The sequence below is a fragment of the Stegodyphus dumicola genome, chromosome 9, assembly GCF_044657685.1.
Source record: "Stegodyphus dumicola isolate Sdum_Otavi_A_Nest chromosome 9, ASM4465768v1".
NCBI classification, from domain to species: Eukaryota; Metazoa; Arthropoda; class Arachnida; order Araneae; family Eresidae; genus Stegodyphus; species Stegodyphus dumicola.
In genome coordinates, this window is record NC_140776.1 from 34873073 (window position 1) to 34886510 (window position 13438).

A 13438-nucleotide genomic window follows, 5' to 3' on the forward strand; every position below is an offset into this window, starting at 1 on the left:
AAGTATAATAATTATGTATATTTCTAAAATCTCATACTTTATTACGAATTTATTTTACAATAATAAAAATGTTTAAAAATTTATTCTTATTTATTACATTTTTACATTAACTTATTTTCTATATACCGATGCAGTTTTTACATTGTAAAATCAGGCAATGTGTTGGGTTGCCTTTTTTAAGCGAGAATATTTAAATCTTTACTTAAATAATTAGTTAAGCTTTGTTCTTAACTTGGAATCAAATTAGCCAACTTCTAAATAGTTCATTTAATGTCCTGTTAGATTTGTTATTGAATTACTGTTAATTGATCGCAAATTGGTTTGTTCCTCTTAAAAAGTTAATTAATTTTCGTTTAATAGCATAATTTCGTTTATTAAGCTTCATAATGTTACTAGGAGAAAATCCATAAACTTCTCTAATAAATAACTTATATATAAGATAAAAAATATGTAAATCAGCTTTATAATTTTATTTATTAATAGCTTCATAATTCGTTTTTTTTTATTTTGGTATTTCGTTCCTCTATTGTAAAAATAACATTTCTGGACTCTGCCATTTCTAGATTGTTCTGTACCACAAAGCTTGCGTAATGCTTAAGACATAGTTAATTGGAAACCTAAACTCTGAGAAGTGAAACCTTTGTAACCCAAAACCTTTCTCTTAACAGACTGCCGCCATGCTGGATAAATGCGTAGTTTCAAATTGTGTGGTCCTTGGACTTTTCGCTATGTTCTCTGCTATCGTAATAGTATCTAAAACGTATGAATGTTCTTGAATAAGCACAATTAGAGTTCAAAATTAATTGTTATCACAAATGTGAATTTAAATAAAAATGGAACTTAATCTGGCTCGATTTCTTCCTCTTCAATACGGGTCGACGCTTTACGCATTAAGAATCTACTCCAAACAACTTTGCTAGAAACGCCCCAACATGGCGGATTGTGATGGTGACTTGTTCTATGCAGCTCTGGACAATGAGCTTCAAAAGGTGGAATCAGCCATCGTATCGAAATGCAATACGAATCCGCAGATTCGTGATGATGCGAAGAAGGCTTTGGGTGAGATTAAAAGTTTGATTACTAGGTATGTTGAGCATGTAAATCTGTAAATTTTCGTGAAGCTTGTAAAGAAAGCTTATTGAATTCAGTCATGCAAACGAAATTGTATGCTAATGCTTTCGCGCCATCTGTTGGGACAAATCAGACTGATTCAGATTGCTGTGTTTTTGTGAGTGCCCAAAACTGTACATCTGATGAAGTTAAAAAGCTCCTTAAAGCTGAAATCAACCCTCGCAGACATAAAATTGGAATTAGCAATATTCGAACAGTTCATAACAATAAAGTAATGGTGAAATGTGCTTCGGGATATGATAAAGAAAAACGGTTTTCTGCTTTGCAGGAAGACTCATCTATTTTGAATCCCTCTATTCCAAGACAAAAATATCCTACAGTTTTACTTAAAAATGTGCCAAACAGCATTAGTAATGATGAACTGTTAAAAATTATTGAAGAACAAAATCCTGAAATTACCGTGAGTGAAGAGACTTGGAAAGACGTTAAAGCTCGCTTTACTTTAAAAAAGTTTCAACGTGAGAGAAGCGTGGTTATTGAGGTGCATCCTTCTGTGCGCAAGCGTATTTTAAATTTTGGGCGTATTAAAGTGATGTGGAATATGTGTAAAGCTGAAGAATTTGTTGTTTTAAAAAGGTGTTTTAAATGTTTAGGCTACCACAGAAGTCTTGATTGCAGAAATCCCTTGGCTTGTTATTACTGCTCTGGTGAGCATAAGAGTTCAGAACATGATAAAAAAGAAGTGCAAGTGTGTATTAATTGCATAAGATTTAATAAAAAGACGAAAAATGCAACTAAGAAAGTTGATGTGAATCATAAGCCATTTTCTGGAACTTGCCCCAGCCATACATTTATGATGAATCTTGCAGCTTCAAAAATTTATTACGGGTAAGTCCGACAATTTGTCTGTTTCTTTTGTACAAATACTCAGCAACTTATTTTATATATGGAGGCAAATGACACTGATGTCGCACTGATTCAGGAGCCGCACTTTTATAAAGTTGTTCTTCCTGGCTTTCCAATAAAATATAAAGTTTACTATGATTCCGAAGCAGAAGTTGTCAAGTCTGCTGTTATTGTTCGCAACCAGAATCTTTCTCCTCTTTTTGACTTAAATCATACAGTTTATAATACTGTTGTTTTAGATATAAAAATCAATGGATCTGCATTGACTATTTGTTCCGCTTATTTCGAGCCCCAAACTAATATTGACATAGAACTATTAAAAATTTCACAAATTTTAACGATGAAGAAACCATGCAATTTTTTATGTGGTATGGATTCGAATAGCAAATCAGCGATTTGGCATAGTCCTATTACTGATGCTAGAGGAATGAAACTTAGTGATTTTATTAGTGCGAATCATTTGTTTCTACGTAATGAAAATCGCGGACCTACTTTCTGTTCCACGCAAGGCTCGAGTTAATATTGACCTTACGCTTTGTAGCTTAGGACTGCTGCCATACGTTCAAGGTTGGGATATCTCTGAGGAAGATTCTCTTTCTGACCATAAAATGATTATCTTTGTACTTGTTTTATGCCGTCCGATTATATCTTCTAATTTGTGTACTTTTAATTTAAAAAGAGCGAACTGGTTTTTATTTACTGAACTTTGTAAGAGAGAATTGTGTAACTTGAATATCCTTCTTAACAGTTGCTCCGATTGTATTGCATTTGAAAATGTTGTAAACAGACTTTCTACCGTTGTTTTTAATTGTGCTTTACTTTCAATTCCGATGAAGAAAAGTAAGAAGAATGGGGTCCCTTGGTAGTCTAAGGAAATTGATTGTTATAGAAAGCATGTAAATGCTGCTAGGCGTAGATTCCAGAGAGCAAGAAACTGTCTTCTTAAAAATATTTATAAAATTAAATATTTCGAATTGCGGCATAAGTACAAGGCTAAATTAGCTAATGCTAAGCTTGAGTCGTGGAGAAATTTTCTATCAACTATTACTGTTCATAATGTCTGGAAATCTATATATAAGTATGGGGTTAAGACCAATTTTGCGAAAAAGATTGAGATTTCGGGAATTAAACTCCCGGATGGCAGTGTTACTTCGAGTTTGAGTGATACAATTTTTGCTATAATGACAAAGAATTTCCCAAGAGATAATGCGCGTGATGATAGAAATTCTCATAGAACTATGCGCACTGAGTCTGATGGACCTTATATTTCTTTTATGGACTGTCTGTTCTCTACTTCAGAAGTTAACAGTGTTATTAAAAATCTCAAGAAGAACAAATCACCTGGGCTTGACTCTCTTTCTAATGAAATGGTACAGCACTTTCATGCGGTGGATAGCACATTTCTACACAAACTTTTCAACCTTTGTATACAATTAGCAGTTTTTCCAGCACAATGGAAGAGAGCTCGGGTTGTTTTGATTCCTAAAACGTTAGATACAAGAACCCCTTATCTTGATAATATTAGATGCATTTGTCTTTTGCCTACTTTGGGAAAATGTCTTGAAACTCTCTTCATTAACAGAATAAATTGGTATTTGAGACAAAAATGCTTTTATAATGATTCTCAGTTCGGATTTACTCCTCGGAAGTCCGCTGAAGATGCCATTAATCGCCTTTGTAATATCTTGCAGTGTGCGAAGAAAATGAAGTATACTACACTTCTTATTTTCCTGGATTTCAAAGGAGCTTTTGATAATGCTTGGTGGCCATCTATCTTAAAAATTTTAAAAGATGCTGGTATACCACATAATATCTATAACCTTCTTAAAAGCTTCTTGAACGAGAGGACTGCTGAGCTTCAGCTTGGGAACGAAGCTAAGGTTTATTCTCTAGAAAAGGGCTGTCCTCAAGCCTCTGTATCCGGACCTACTCTTTGGAACATAATCATAAATGATCTTTTAAGTCATCACGACGGTTGTTTAAAAATTGCGTTTGCAGACGACTTACTATTAATTTTCCAAGGAAGGATTTTGAATAACATTCTTTTGAGAGCACAAGAAGTTCTAGATTTTGTCTCCAGTTGGGCCATTTCTCATAAACTCACTTTCAATCCTTCAAAAGGTAAAGCTATGCTTGTTCCCAGTACGTTTGCTGAACAAAATATTGCTTCTTTGATGCCCAATAATTCTCCGTTGGAATTTGTAGAAAATGTTACATATCTTGGTGTCATTCTTGACAAAAAATTAACATGGAAAAAGCACATTGAATTCCTTTCTGCTAAATGTGAAAAAATTATTAATGGCTTTCACCGAATTGCCAAAAATACTTTTGGAGTAAGCTACGATGTTAAGAAACTCATGTATAAGCAGTGTTCATTTCGTACGGCTGTCGTGCTTAGGAACATGTTCTTGCCAAGAAGGTTAACAAAAGAAATTTAAGAAAGATTCAACGGAGAATTCTTCTTCGTATTATTAGTGGTTATAGAACATTAAGCTATGAGGCTACTTTCGTTCTTGCAGAAGTTCCGCCTATTGATTTTGAAATTGCATATAAGAATAATATTTTTGAGTCATTGGCAACTCATGCTTCGGAAGACTGTATTAATGGAATTGTCCCCTTCACTGATCTTCCTCATCCCGCTTCTTTAGAACCCATAAATTTCTGCGATTATAAAGAGACTGCTGAAATAAATTTTCATATGGTTTTCTTTACAGATGGCAGCAAGATGAACAACAAGGTTGGCCTTGCATTTGTTCTTTTTGAAGGCCATTCCGAGACTTGTTTTCTTAGACACCGTATACGGAATGAATGTACAGTTTTTCAAGCAGAACTTCTGTGCATTTATCTTGCCGTCAAATGGTTCCAGGATCATGGGACAACATCCTCAAAGTACCTTATTTGTTCTGATTCTCTTTCTTCTCTTCAACTTTTAAACAGTATTACCAGCTGCGATAAATTAGTTATCAAAACCCTAGTAACTGTTAGTTCACTTAGAATTAGAGGTATTGATATCTGCTTTGCTTATGTGCGTGCTCATCATGGTTTCTACGGAAATGAAAGAGCTGATTTCTTAGCTAAAGATGCCTTAAATTTACCCATTGATATGAACATTAGCATTCCAAAGAGTTATTGGAAGTCCTTTCATTATAAAAAGCTTTTAGCTATGTGGAATGAGAAATTCATTTCATCTTGTAATGCGGAAGTCACCAAAAAGTTCCTTCCTTCTATTTACCATAGACTGAATTCCGAGTCTTTCCTCTCGTTAAATTTTAAAGTGTCTTAGTTCTTATCTGGTCACGGTAAATTTGCAAGTTATCTGTTTCGTTTTAATCTACGATCAAACAATTTATGTGAATGTTCAAAAAGAGTTCCTTAGGATGTGGAACATTTGATTTTCTCGTGCCCTACATTTGATGGCCCTAGACTATGCTTACAGAACGATTTGAAAATGTTCGGAGTGACTTGGCCAGTGAACTTATCTGTTTTCGTGAAGTCCAGACTGCTGTTCTCTGCTTTTGTTCGCTTTATTTATGCATGTAATTTTTAATGTTTATTTATACATGTAACCTTTAATGTTCTAGTTGTGCACGGGGAGTCTGTATGTTCTCAAAGGGAAAAAAAAAAAAAAAAAAAAAAACTTTGCTACGCTTCTACGTCTCAGTGTTCCTACTTCAGTACTTCTCTGTAATTTTGTTTTCATTGCATATTTGCATATATACAGAATGTACCTATATTTGTATATGTAGGTATGCATGCGTATGCAAAGGATTTATGGTGCATTATGCATATACACATGTGTAAATATGCAGTATAGATAGAAGTGGGAAGTATAAGTTGAGCCTGTATAGACAGACTAACCTCCAAAAGAATAGTAATTATCCTGAGAAGTAAGAAAAATCTTAATATAGCATACGTATCCTCTGTGAGATATAATATAAAAGAAGCATGAGCATGAGTATTGAAAACTGATAGGTTAAACCCTTTATCAGAAAACAGCCAGTTTCCAAGTACGCATACATTTTAAAAATACGAAATGTTTTAAAAAGTAAATAGTACATGTAAAGAAAAATTCATTATAAATTCAAATTCATTTTAATCAAATTTATCTGATAAAATATTTTAACTAATTAGTCTTCGCATTTCAAATTGTGTTCCGATTGTGTCTTATCCAACGAAAATAATAGAGAGTTTAATAACTGGAAGATTTCGTCCTAGAATAAATTATAAAATGCAATGATATCTGCGGCAATCATAAAAACAAATTTTTTGTGCATTTTAAATTCAAATATAAATCCCATTAAAAACATAGTTTAGTTTATTAAATTATTTAAAGTGTTAATGAGATAAATTCCGATGACCTCAGAGGTCATGTGACTTATACGTAGCTAATGTTAACAAACGATCATTCTTCCTCATCTTGTCTTTCCTGATGTATCTCACTGATTCTACGGCATAAACTGTGATGTCTTTTAAATATTGTATTTCAAATCCTTACTAAGAAGGAATCATTCAAAACCCTCCAAAAATATTTTGTTTACATTATAGTTTCTATTTCATGTATAGAAAGAATATGAATGCACGAACATAGCATTTTCAGTTTGAAAGTTAATTCTCTCACAGCTTGAATGAAAGAAATAGCCTTTCAGATGTCGTTTCGAGTCACGTAAGATAAAAGTGTTTACCCTTGTGCCTAAAATGAATTATAATAAAAAACTAATTGTTGCTGATATTAACTGTGAAAGTGAAAATAAAGTGAAAATATTGTTAAACTGTACAAAAGAATAAAATTATATCGAATATTTTACTCACAAATAAACATATCTAATGGAAAAAAAAGAACATTAATAGAAATGGAAATACATATAGAAATAAATCTACTAATATCATGCTTTCTATCAACAAAAGCTTTTCATTTGATATTTAGTAGTTGCTATTTTTAAACTTTTCATGCTTCTTTAAGCTGTCAAAAAGACATTTTATATTTATTGACAGGAATAGCTCATTTTTTAAATCTCTCAGAAGCAACGGGGTTGTAAATTTAATGTAAATACTAAATATGTCGTGGAGATAAATAAGTGATTCTTTCATGTAACTAAATATAAATAAAAAGATTATTTGGTTGAAATATAGTAAGTGTTAGATAAAAATGGATGAGAGTTAATGAGAAATACACTTGAAACAATAAATTAAAACCATACATTTAAGGACTTTAAAATAGATTTTAATAACTGTTAATTCAATCGGCTAGCTACAGATTTTTAGATTTAGGGGGGATATGCGAACAGACTTGAAAGAACTACTGCAATTTGTAATGAGACATTTAATGTATTCGTGTTTGCAATTTAAATTCAAAAGAAAAACAGATAAGTTTATATATAAGTTCAAGTTATACTTTTGATTTCATGCGTAAACTTGCGTTCGTAACATGTAGTTTAAAAATTTAAATTTCAGTGTGGTAATTTGATTATTTAATGTTTGGAAACTACATGCCAAACTGAAAATGAAATATTTTGCAAGCTAATTATCACACTAAATGCTTTCATTGAAACTGTCTAGATCTTTATGCCGTAACATGTGAAATTTTCTTGAGATTATTTGTATATTCTTATAAAAGTTAGCATTTATTCAGTGCTTAATATGTAGCCATTTTTCTTACGTATTACTGTAAAGCTCTTATTGTCCGAAAGGGGCAATTTGCTATTGATTTTGTTTTGCATTTTGCGTCGGTTAACTTTTCAGAATGTTGCCAACAGACTTTAGAGCTAGCATTAAAGACATTAAATAACGAAGAATCTTCATGAATGTATGTATGTTTTTTGCGCTGTGAAGAAACAACGGCACCTAGACACATCAAATTTTAAATAACGTAGCCCTTTGTGCCCAAATTTGTAATTTGAATTTGTTTTACTATCTATTTCATATTTTTTTCAAACTTTAAATATATTTTGATTAACAAACTGGTAACACACAAAACTTTAAAAAGCGCTCCTGTGTAATATAAAATCTGAAAGCTTTCAGATTTCTTTTAATATTGCTAATCTCATTTATGTGTGATTATTTCCTTTGAATATTTTTTATATATTCTTTACTATTATATATATTATATATCGTTTATTAATATTTGAATATTTTTGAATTATTCTTTATAGTTCCGCCAAGTATAACTCCATTCAGTTTTCCTAAGAATCCCCAGGAAGGAATGAGAGCAAGCGTATCATGTAGTGTACCAACAGGCGACGCTCCTATCCGTATTTCCTGGCTGAAGGATGGAATTCCTTTGTCCCTCGAGGCCGGTATATCCCTGGAAATGATCGATGATTTCGTGTCCACGCTAATCTTCAAGTCTCTGCGCCAGGAGCACAGCGGGACTTACACGTGCGTTGCATACAACGATGCCGCCACTGTCAATTACTCTGTGCCACTGTCTGTCAGCGGTAAGCGACTTCGAACTGATTGAATAGTTCTGTGAGCGCACCAGCACTGGGCAGGCAGTTCATGTGATGCCAGATTGCATTCTGAAATTAAGCATGTTACAGGAGCTTGTCGAAACCTTATTAAAAGCGGACTGCCTTCCCCTTGATTAATAAGAGTTGTTAATGAGTATGTTCGGGGATTCCAAGCTAATTCTATTTATGAAATTGGTAAATAGGTTATTACGAACACGTATATTCAGCCAATGCAAAATTTGGAAATGGTTGAATGTTAACTATTTTTAGAAAACAACACTAGCTTTATATAAAACTGATTTACTATATATAAGAAACGGTTACATTAATAAAGCAACTAAAATAGGTATTTAATTGATTATTCTATAATTATTATTAGTGTATTGGAAATTGATTTCAATTACTGAATATAAATTATTCAAGAATTTACTGTTTAAAACATATCTGTTTACATTAACCTTTCTATGTTAATTCGGCCGCCGAACCGAAACGCAGGTTAGTGAATCTGACTTAGTACCGAAAGACCAGGTTTCGAATACGGGAACAGGAGTCGGAGACCCTCTTACCCGGTACCCCTCTCCAAACTGGGGGCGGAACTGGTATAAAGTCGGGCTGTGATTTTTATGTTGTTCAAGGCCCCTACGACAGGCGCATATAATTCCTGCCACGATGAATGTCGTGGGTTTGTGCCGACCTTTATTAGACAAATGAGATTATTATTATCATTATTATTATTATTTACGTGTTCCGCCCTAATGCACCATACGGAAAGGAGGGATACCTTCATGCAGGATTTTATAAGGAAATTGGTTCGTAGAAAAATGAGACTGGTAACAAAAACAAGTTATTTAGAATTTTCCTGGAGAAAACAAAAATATAAAATAGAATTATGTAAATCAGCTACCTGTATTTGATATCTTTGCTGGTATCTGAAATATTAAATTCGTAGCCGCTGATGAAATTCTAGAAAGAACCTTTGCATCATACTTAAAATCATAAATCACTTTGAGCCTTTAAATCATAAATCAAACAGAAGAAGGTGACAGAAAAAAAATTATCGAATACAATATTAAATATAAAACATAAAATACGAATCACTATCAACTGGAATTTAAAAATATAATTTTAATTTGTTGTAACATCAGAAAAAATCCACGTATTTTGACGCAGTTGGCAGCGAAAACTTGCGTCTGGTGTTGGCTTCGGCTCTGGACACCCTTTGAAAGGAAATATTACTTTACTAAGCTCCGTTTCAATTTTGAATAAGAATCTCTTGGCAAACGGATACAAAGTACTCCCACCACTCTGCTTCTACCAACACCTACGTTAGCTGACATTTATTTCGCCTAGTATTTTAAGTGCCTCCATGTCGCAAAGACATTTTGCTTTTACATACATCTGTTCTTTCTCCGGAACTCAAAACTAGGTCCAACTATAGGGCAACCATCAGCACTAGCCATCATGTTGATCATAGTGATGGAAGATTTTACTCAGCTAAACATTATATATTGTTTGAAAAAGTAACATTATTTTCCTGTACCAGTAATATATTTTAGAGGTAAATTACAACAGCCATTATTCGCAGCATGTACAGGGTGTTTCCGTACAGCGGTTACAAAATTTCTGTGGAGCTAGAGTACGCCTAGACGACGAAAGATTACGTAGCAGTGCATGGTCGGAAAAGCTTTCCAGGAGCGGTAGTAACAGCACAAAACACAAGAAAGAAATGAGAGGGAGAAAGTGAGAAAACATGTTTATTATGCTTAGTAGAGCTGAAGCTAAAAAATAAGAACAAAAAGAAACAACGATCGTCATCAAGGAAGGTGTTCCAAATTACGACCCCCGACCGTGATACAGGCTTCATATCTCCGCCGCATGGAAGATCTGATGTTCTAGAAAATACTGGGCGTGTCCCGAACTTCCCCAGCAGCTGTTATGTTGCATGCAAAAGGTTCCTTATCTCTCTTAACGGGAGTTTCTTACATCAATGTCTTGTCATACCCCCACAGTAAATAGTCATTGTAAGTGTGGTCTGGCGATCTTGCTGGCCAATGCACCGTACCAATCTGCCGATCCAGTGTTGAGGATAAGTTGCATTCAGGTGGATACTCATATCAAGGTTTTAATATGACGGATCTTAACATTATAGCAAGCATAATAATCATATTTTCTTAGCCTCTTCGTGTAATTTCTTTCATTTGTTTACTATTCGCGCCAGGAACAAATTTAGTGCAATTCACTGTAGAGTATTTTGATATAATATGTAGAGAACCAGAAATATTCTGTAGCAAATGAAGATTAGTAGATGTATACAAAGTATATTAAATCAGACAGTGATGTGTAAACAAACATATTAATCATTTCATATTAGAATTTGAAACATAGCAAATTTTACTTTATTATTTTTAATCCCTTTCATTAATTTTTAGCTCCTCCTCGTTGGAGAGTAGAGCCAACCGACCAGTTTGTTCCTGTTGGTGGAACGATCACGTTAGATTGCACAGCAGATGGAAGACCGGAACCTAGAGTAATATGGAAAAAAAGTGATGGTAAGCAAATTTATGTTCTTATTTTTTATACCTTGAGCATATCTTTATCATTACATGATCTGTTATAATTATACAAACAACTGAAAATATTTAGTAAGATAGCGATCCAAATCAAACAGCAATTTTAACATTTTTAGTTGCCTAGAATGATAGTAGTATACATTTATACTAAAAATATTTTAGTAGCGTCATATCTATCGAATATGTTCAAATAAATTTAGATAAAATCCTTTTCACTAAATTTATAATTTTAATTCATTTATTTATCTTAATCATTTCATATTAAACAGTGCAAAATACATAAAAATAGACTAAGAATCCCCTAAACTTATGTTATTAAATATGCTTTTATAATCCGCAGTCATTTCACAATTTTTACTATCATCTTAATTTTCTCTCTGAAATTTGAAGTACTTTTTATTACAGAATTAATGACTAAATAAGCTTCTTGTACTCGTATATATGCTGCCTTCCATTAAAAGTAACTGGGTTATTCCAAGCTATTCGCAGATGGTGATTTATTCACTATTTCGTGAGAGATAACTCCATTGAAGTAAGAATCGGGCCGTAACAATACATCACTAACTCTATTCCGTGGCACTGACTAAAATGTTTCCTTCAGGCAGAAGAAAGATTGGACGTTATGTGATGTATAAATGACATGCTCCCGGGGACAGAGGAGTAAATTGAATTTTTGGGGACGTAAATCGATCAAACAGGAGGATGAGCATTACCTGAAAGTGCTTATAATACATTTACGGTATTAAAAAATTTTATACCCCTAAGACATGTAATTCGTATATGCGTAATACATGGGTATACATAAATATACGTCAGATTACTGACGATATTACCACAATTAATAATTAAGCAATCGATTTAATACACCAAAATATTAAAGAGTAATTTATTAAAAGTATGCATTCGCATAATGTTTATTATCTTACTGTCTCACTAGTAATTCATTTTTTTTAAACAATTTGGAACAATTATTGCTTCCACAGATTCACGAGACTTTAGAACTACTGTTTAGTCAAAATTTTGCAAAGCTATAGCTCTGCAACGCATTTTGTTTGTTTCCGAAAAGCTTTTGAAAATAAAATGTTTCCACATTAAAGGACAGGCTTAGCTAGAAGGTCTTAATGCTAATTAATTCCAAATTATATTTACGTAAGTGTTCAGATGCTATCACAGTATTCTCTAATCCAAACTACTTTAGAATTGAATGCAAAACCTAAAATCAGTAGACTAGTCAGAATAAAATAATAATAATAATAAACCTGAAAGATTTTAGATTTTATGTTACTCCCAAAGGAGCGTTTTTTAATGTTTTGTGTGCTACCTTTATTTATTAAATATCATGTTCTTCCCTCTTTAACCATAAAATTCGATTCAACAGCAATATCGCAAAATTGTTTCACAAGAGTATGAATTTAGAATTTCCGATACACAGTCTCGCGCGCTAGAGATAAAAATGTTTCCGTTTTTTTTTCTTCTTTGCTTTGTATTTGATGTTGCAGTGTTGCTATTGCTTGCTTTGAAATCGGTCAGTTCCTTAATCAAAAACTCATAAATGCTTTAGAAAATATGAAACAGATAACAAAACAAATTCCAAATTCCAAATTTGGTCTCCCAGGTGCCCATATTCGGGTGAAGACGTACATTATTCAAAATTTGATGGTTCTATCTACCGTTCTTTAATCACAGTGCAAGGAACATACATACATTTATGCAGATTCTACATTAGTTAAGTTCTTTAAATACAATACAGAGCTCTAATATTAGGAGGCAGCAATTTAAAAAGTGATTCACCGTTTATAGTGAATCAATGCAAAATGCCAAAACGAAATTAAAAGCCCTTCTGTGCTAACGCCCTCTGGGCTAAGAAGATTCTAATTTATATTAGTTATATCCATATGAAATGTAAAGTTTAGTACTTGGAAAACCTTTTTGTTGCTTACATTTGTAATTCAAATATAATGGAAGCAAAATATTAAAATTTCAAAATGATATTTATTTCAAATATTTATAATATGTTTTTCATCGTTATATAAATTTCTCTAATTTAAACTCAAAATGAACAAATTATGAAAACTTTGTAAGTTCTCAGAGAACATTTTTCAAAAAGCACTAAATGTTTAAATAATGACAACCTTTTCCTCTTATTTCTCTCTATGACCAGTCTCTATCTCTTTTTTATGAAATTCTTCTTCGACGCATAAATAAAAATACATATCTTGCGTGTAATTAATTATAAACTATTATTTTATAATTAATTACAAGCAATGATATAAATTTTTATTTATTATAAATTTATTTATTATAAAAATTTTTTATTAATTAATTATAATCTATTATCTCTTATCACAGCTTGTCATTCGATAGTGTTTCGATTTTGTTATAGTTTGTAGCCTTGGAGAGAAATTTCTGGAAATTATTTTAATCATGCTTCGTAGAAGCTCGTCT

At 32.6% G+C, this 13438-nt stretch overlaps 1 protein-coding gene across 1 annotated transcript in view; it reads left to right on the forward strand.

The window, feature by feature from the left end:
* Window positions 1–13438, forward strand: part of LOC118193455 (cell adhesion molecule Dscam1-like) — an 809657-nt gene that overhangs the window by 597270 nt on the left and 198949 nt on the right. The window contains exons 11-12 of the mRNA XM_085823336.1: window positions 8127–8411; window positions 10853–10972. Coding sequence (XP_085679462.1) covers window positions 8127–8411; window positions 10853–10972 — 405 coding nt within the window. The remainder of the gene's footprint in view (window positions 1–8126; window positions 8412–10852; window positions 10973–13438) is intronic.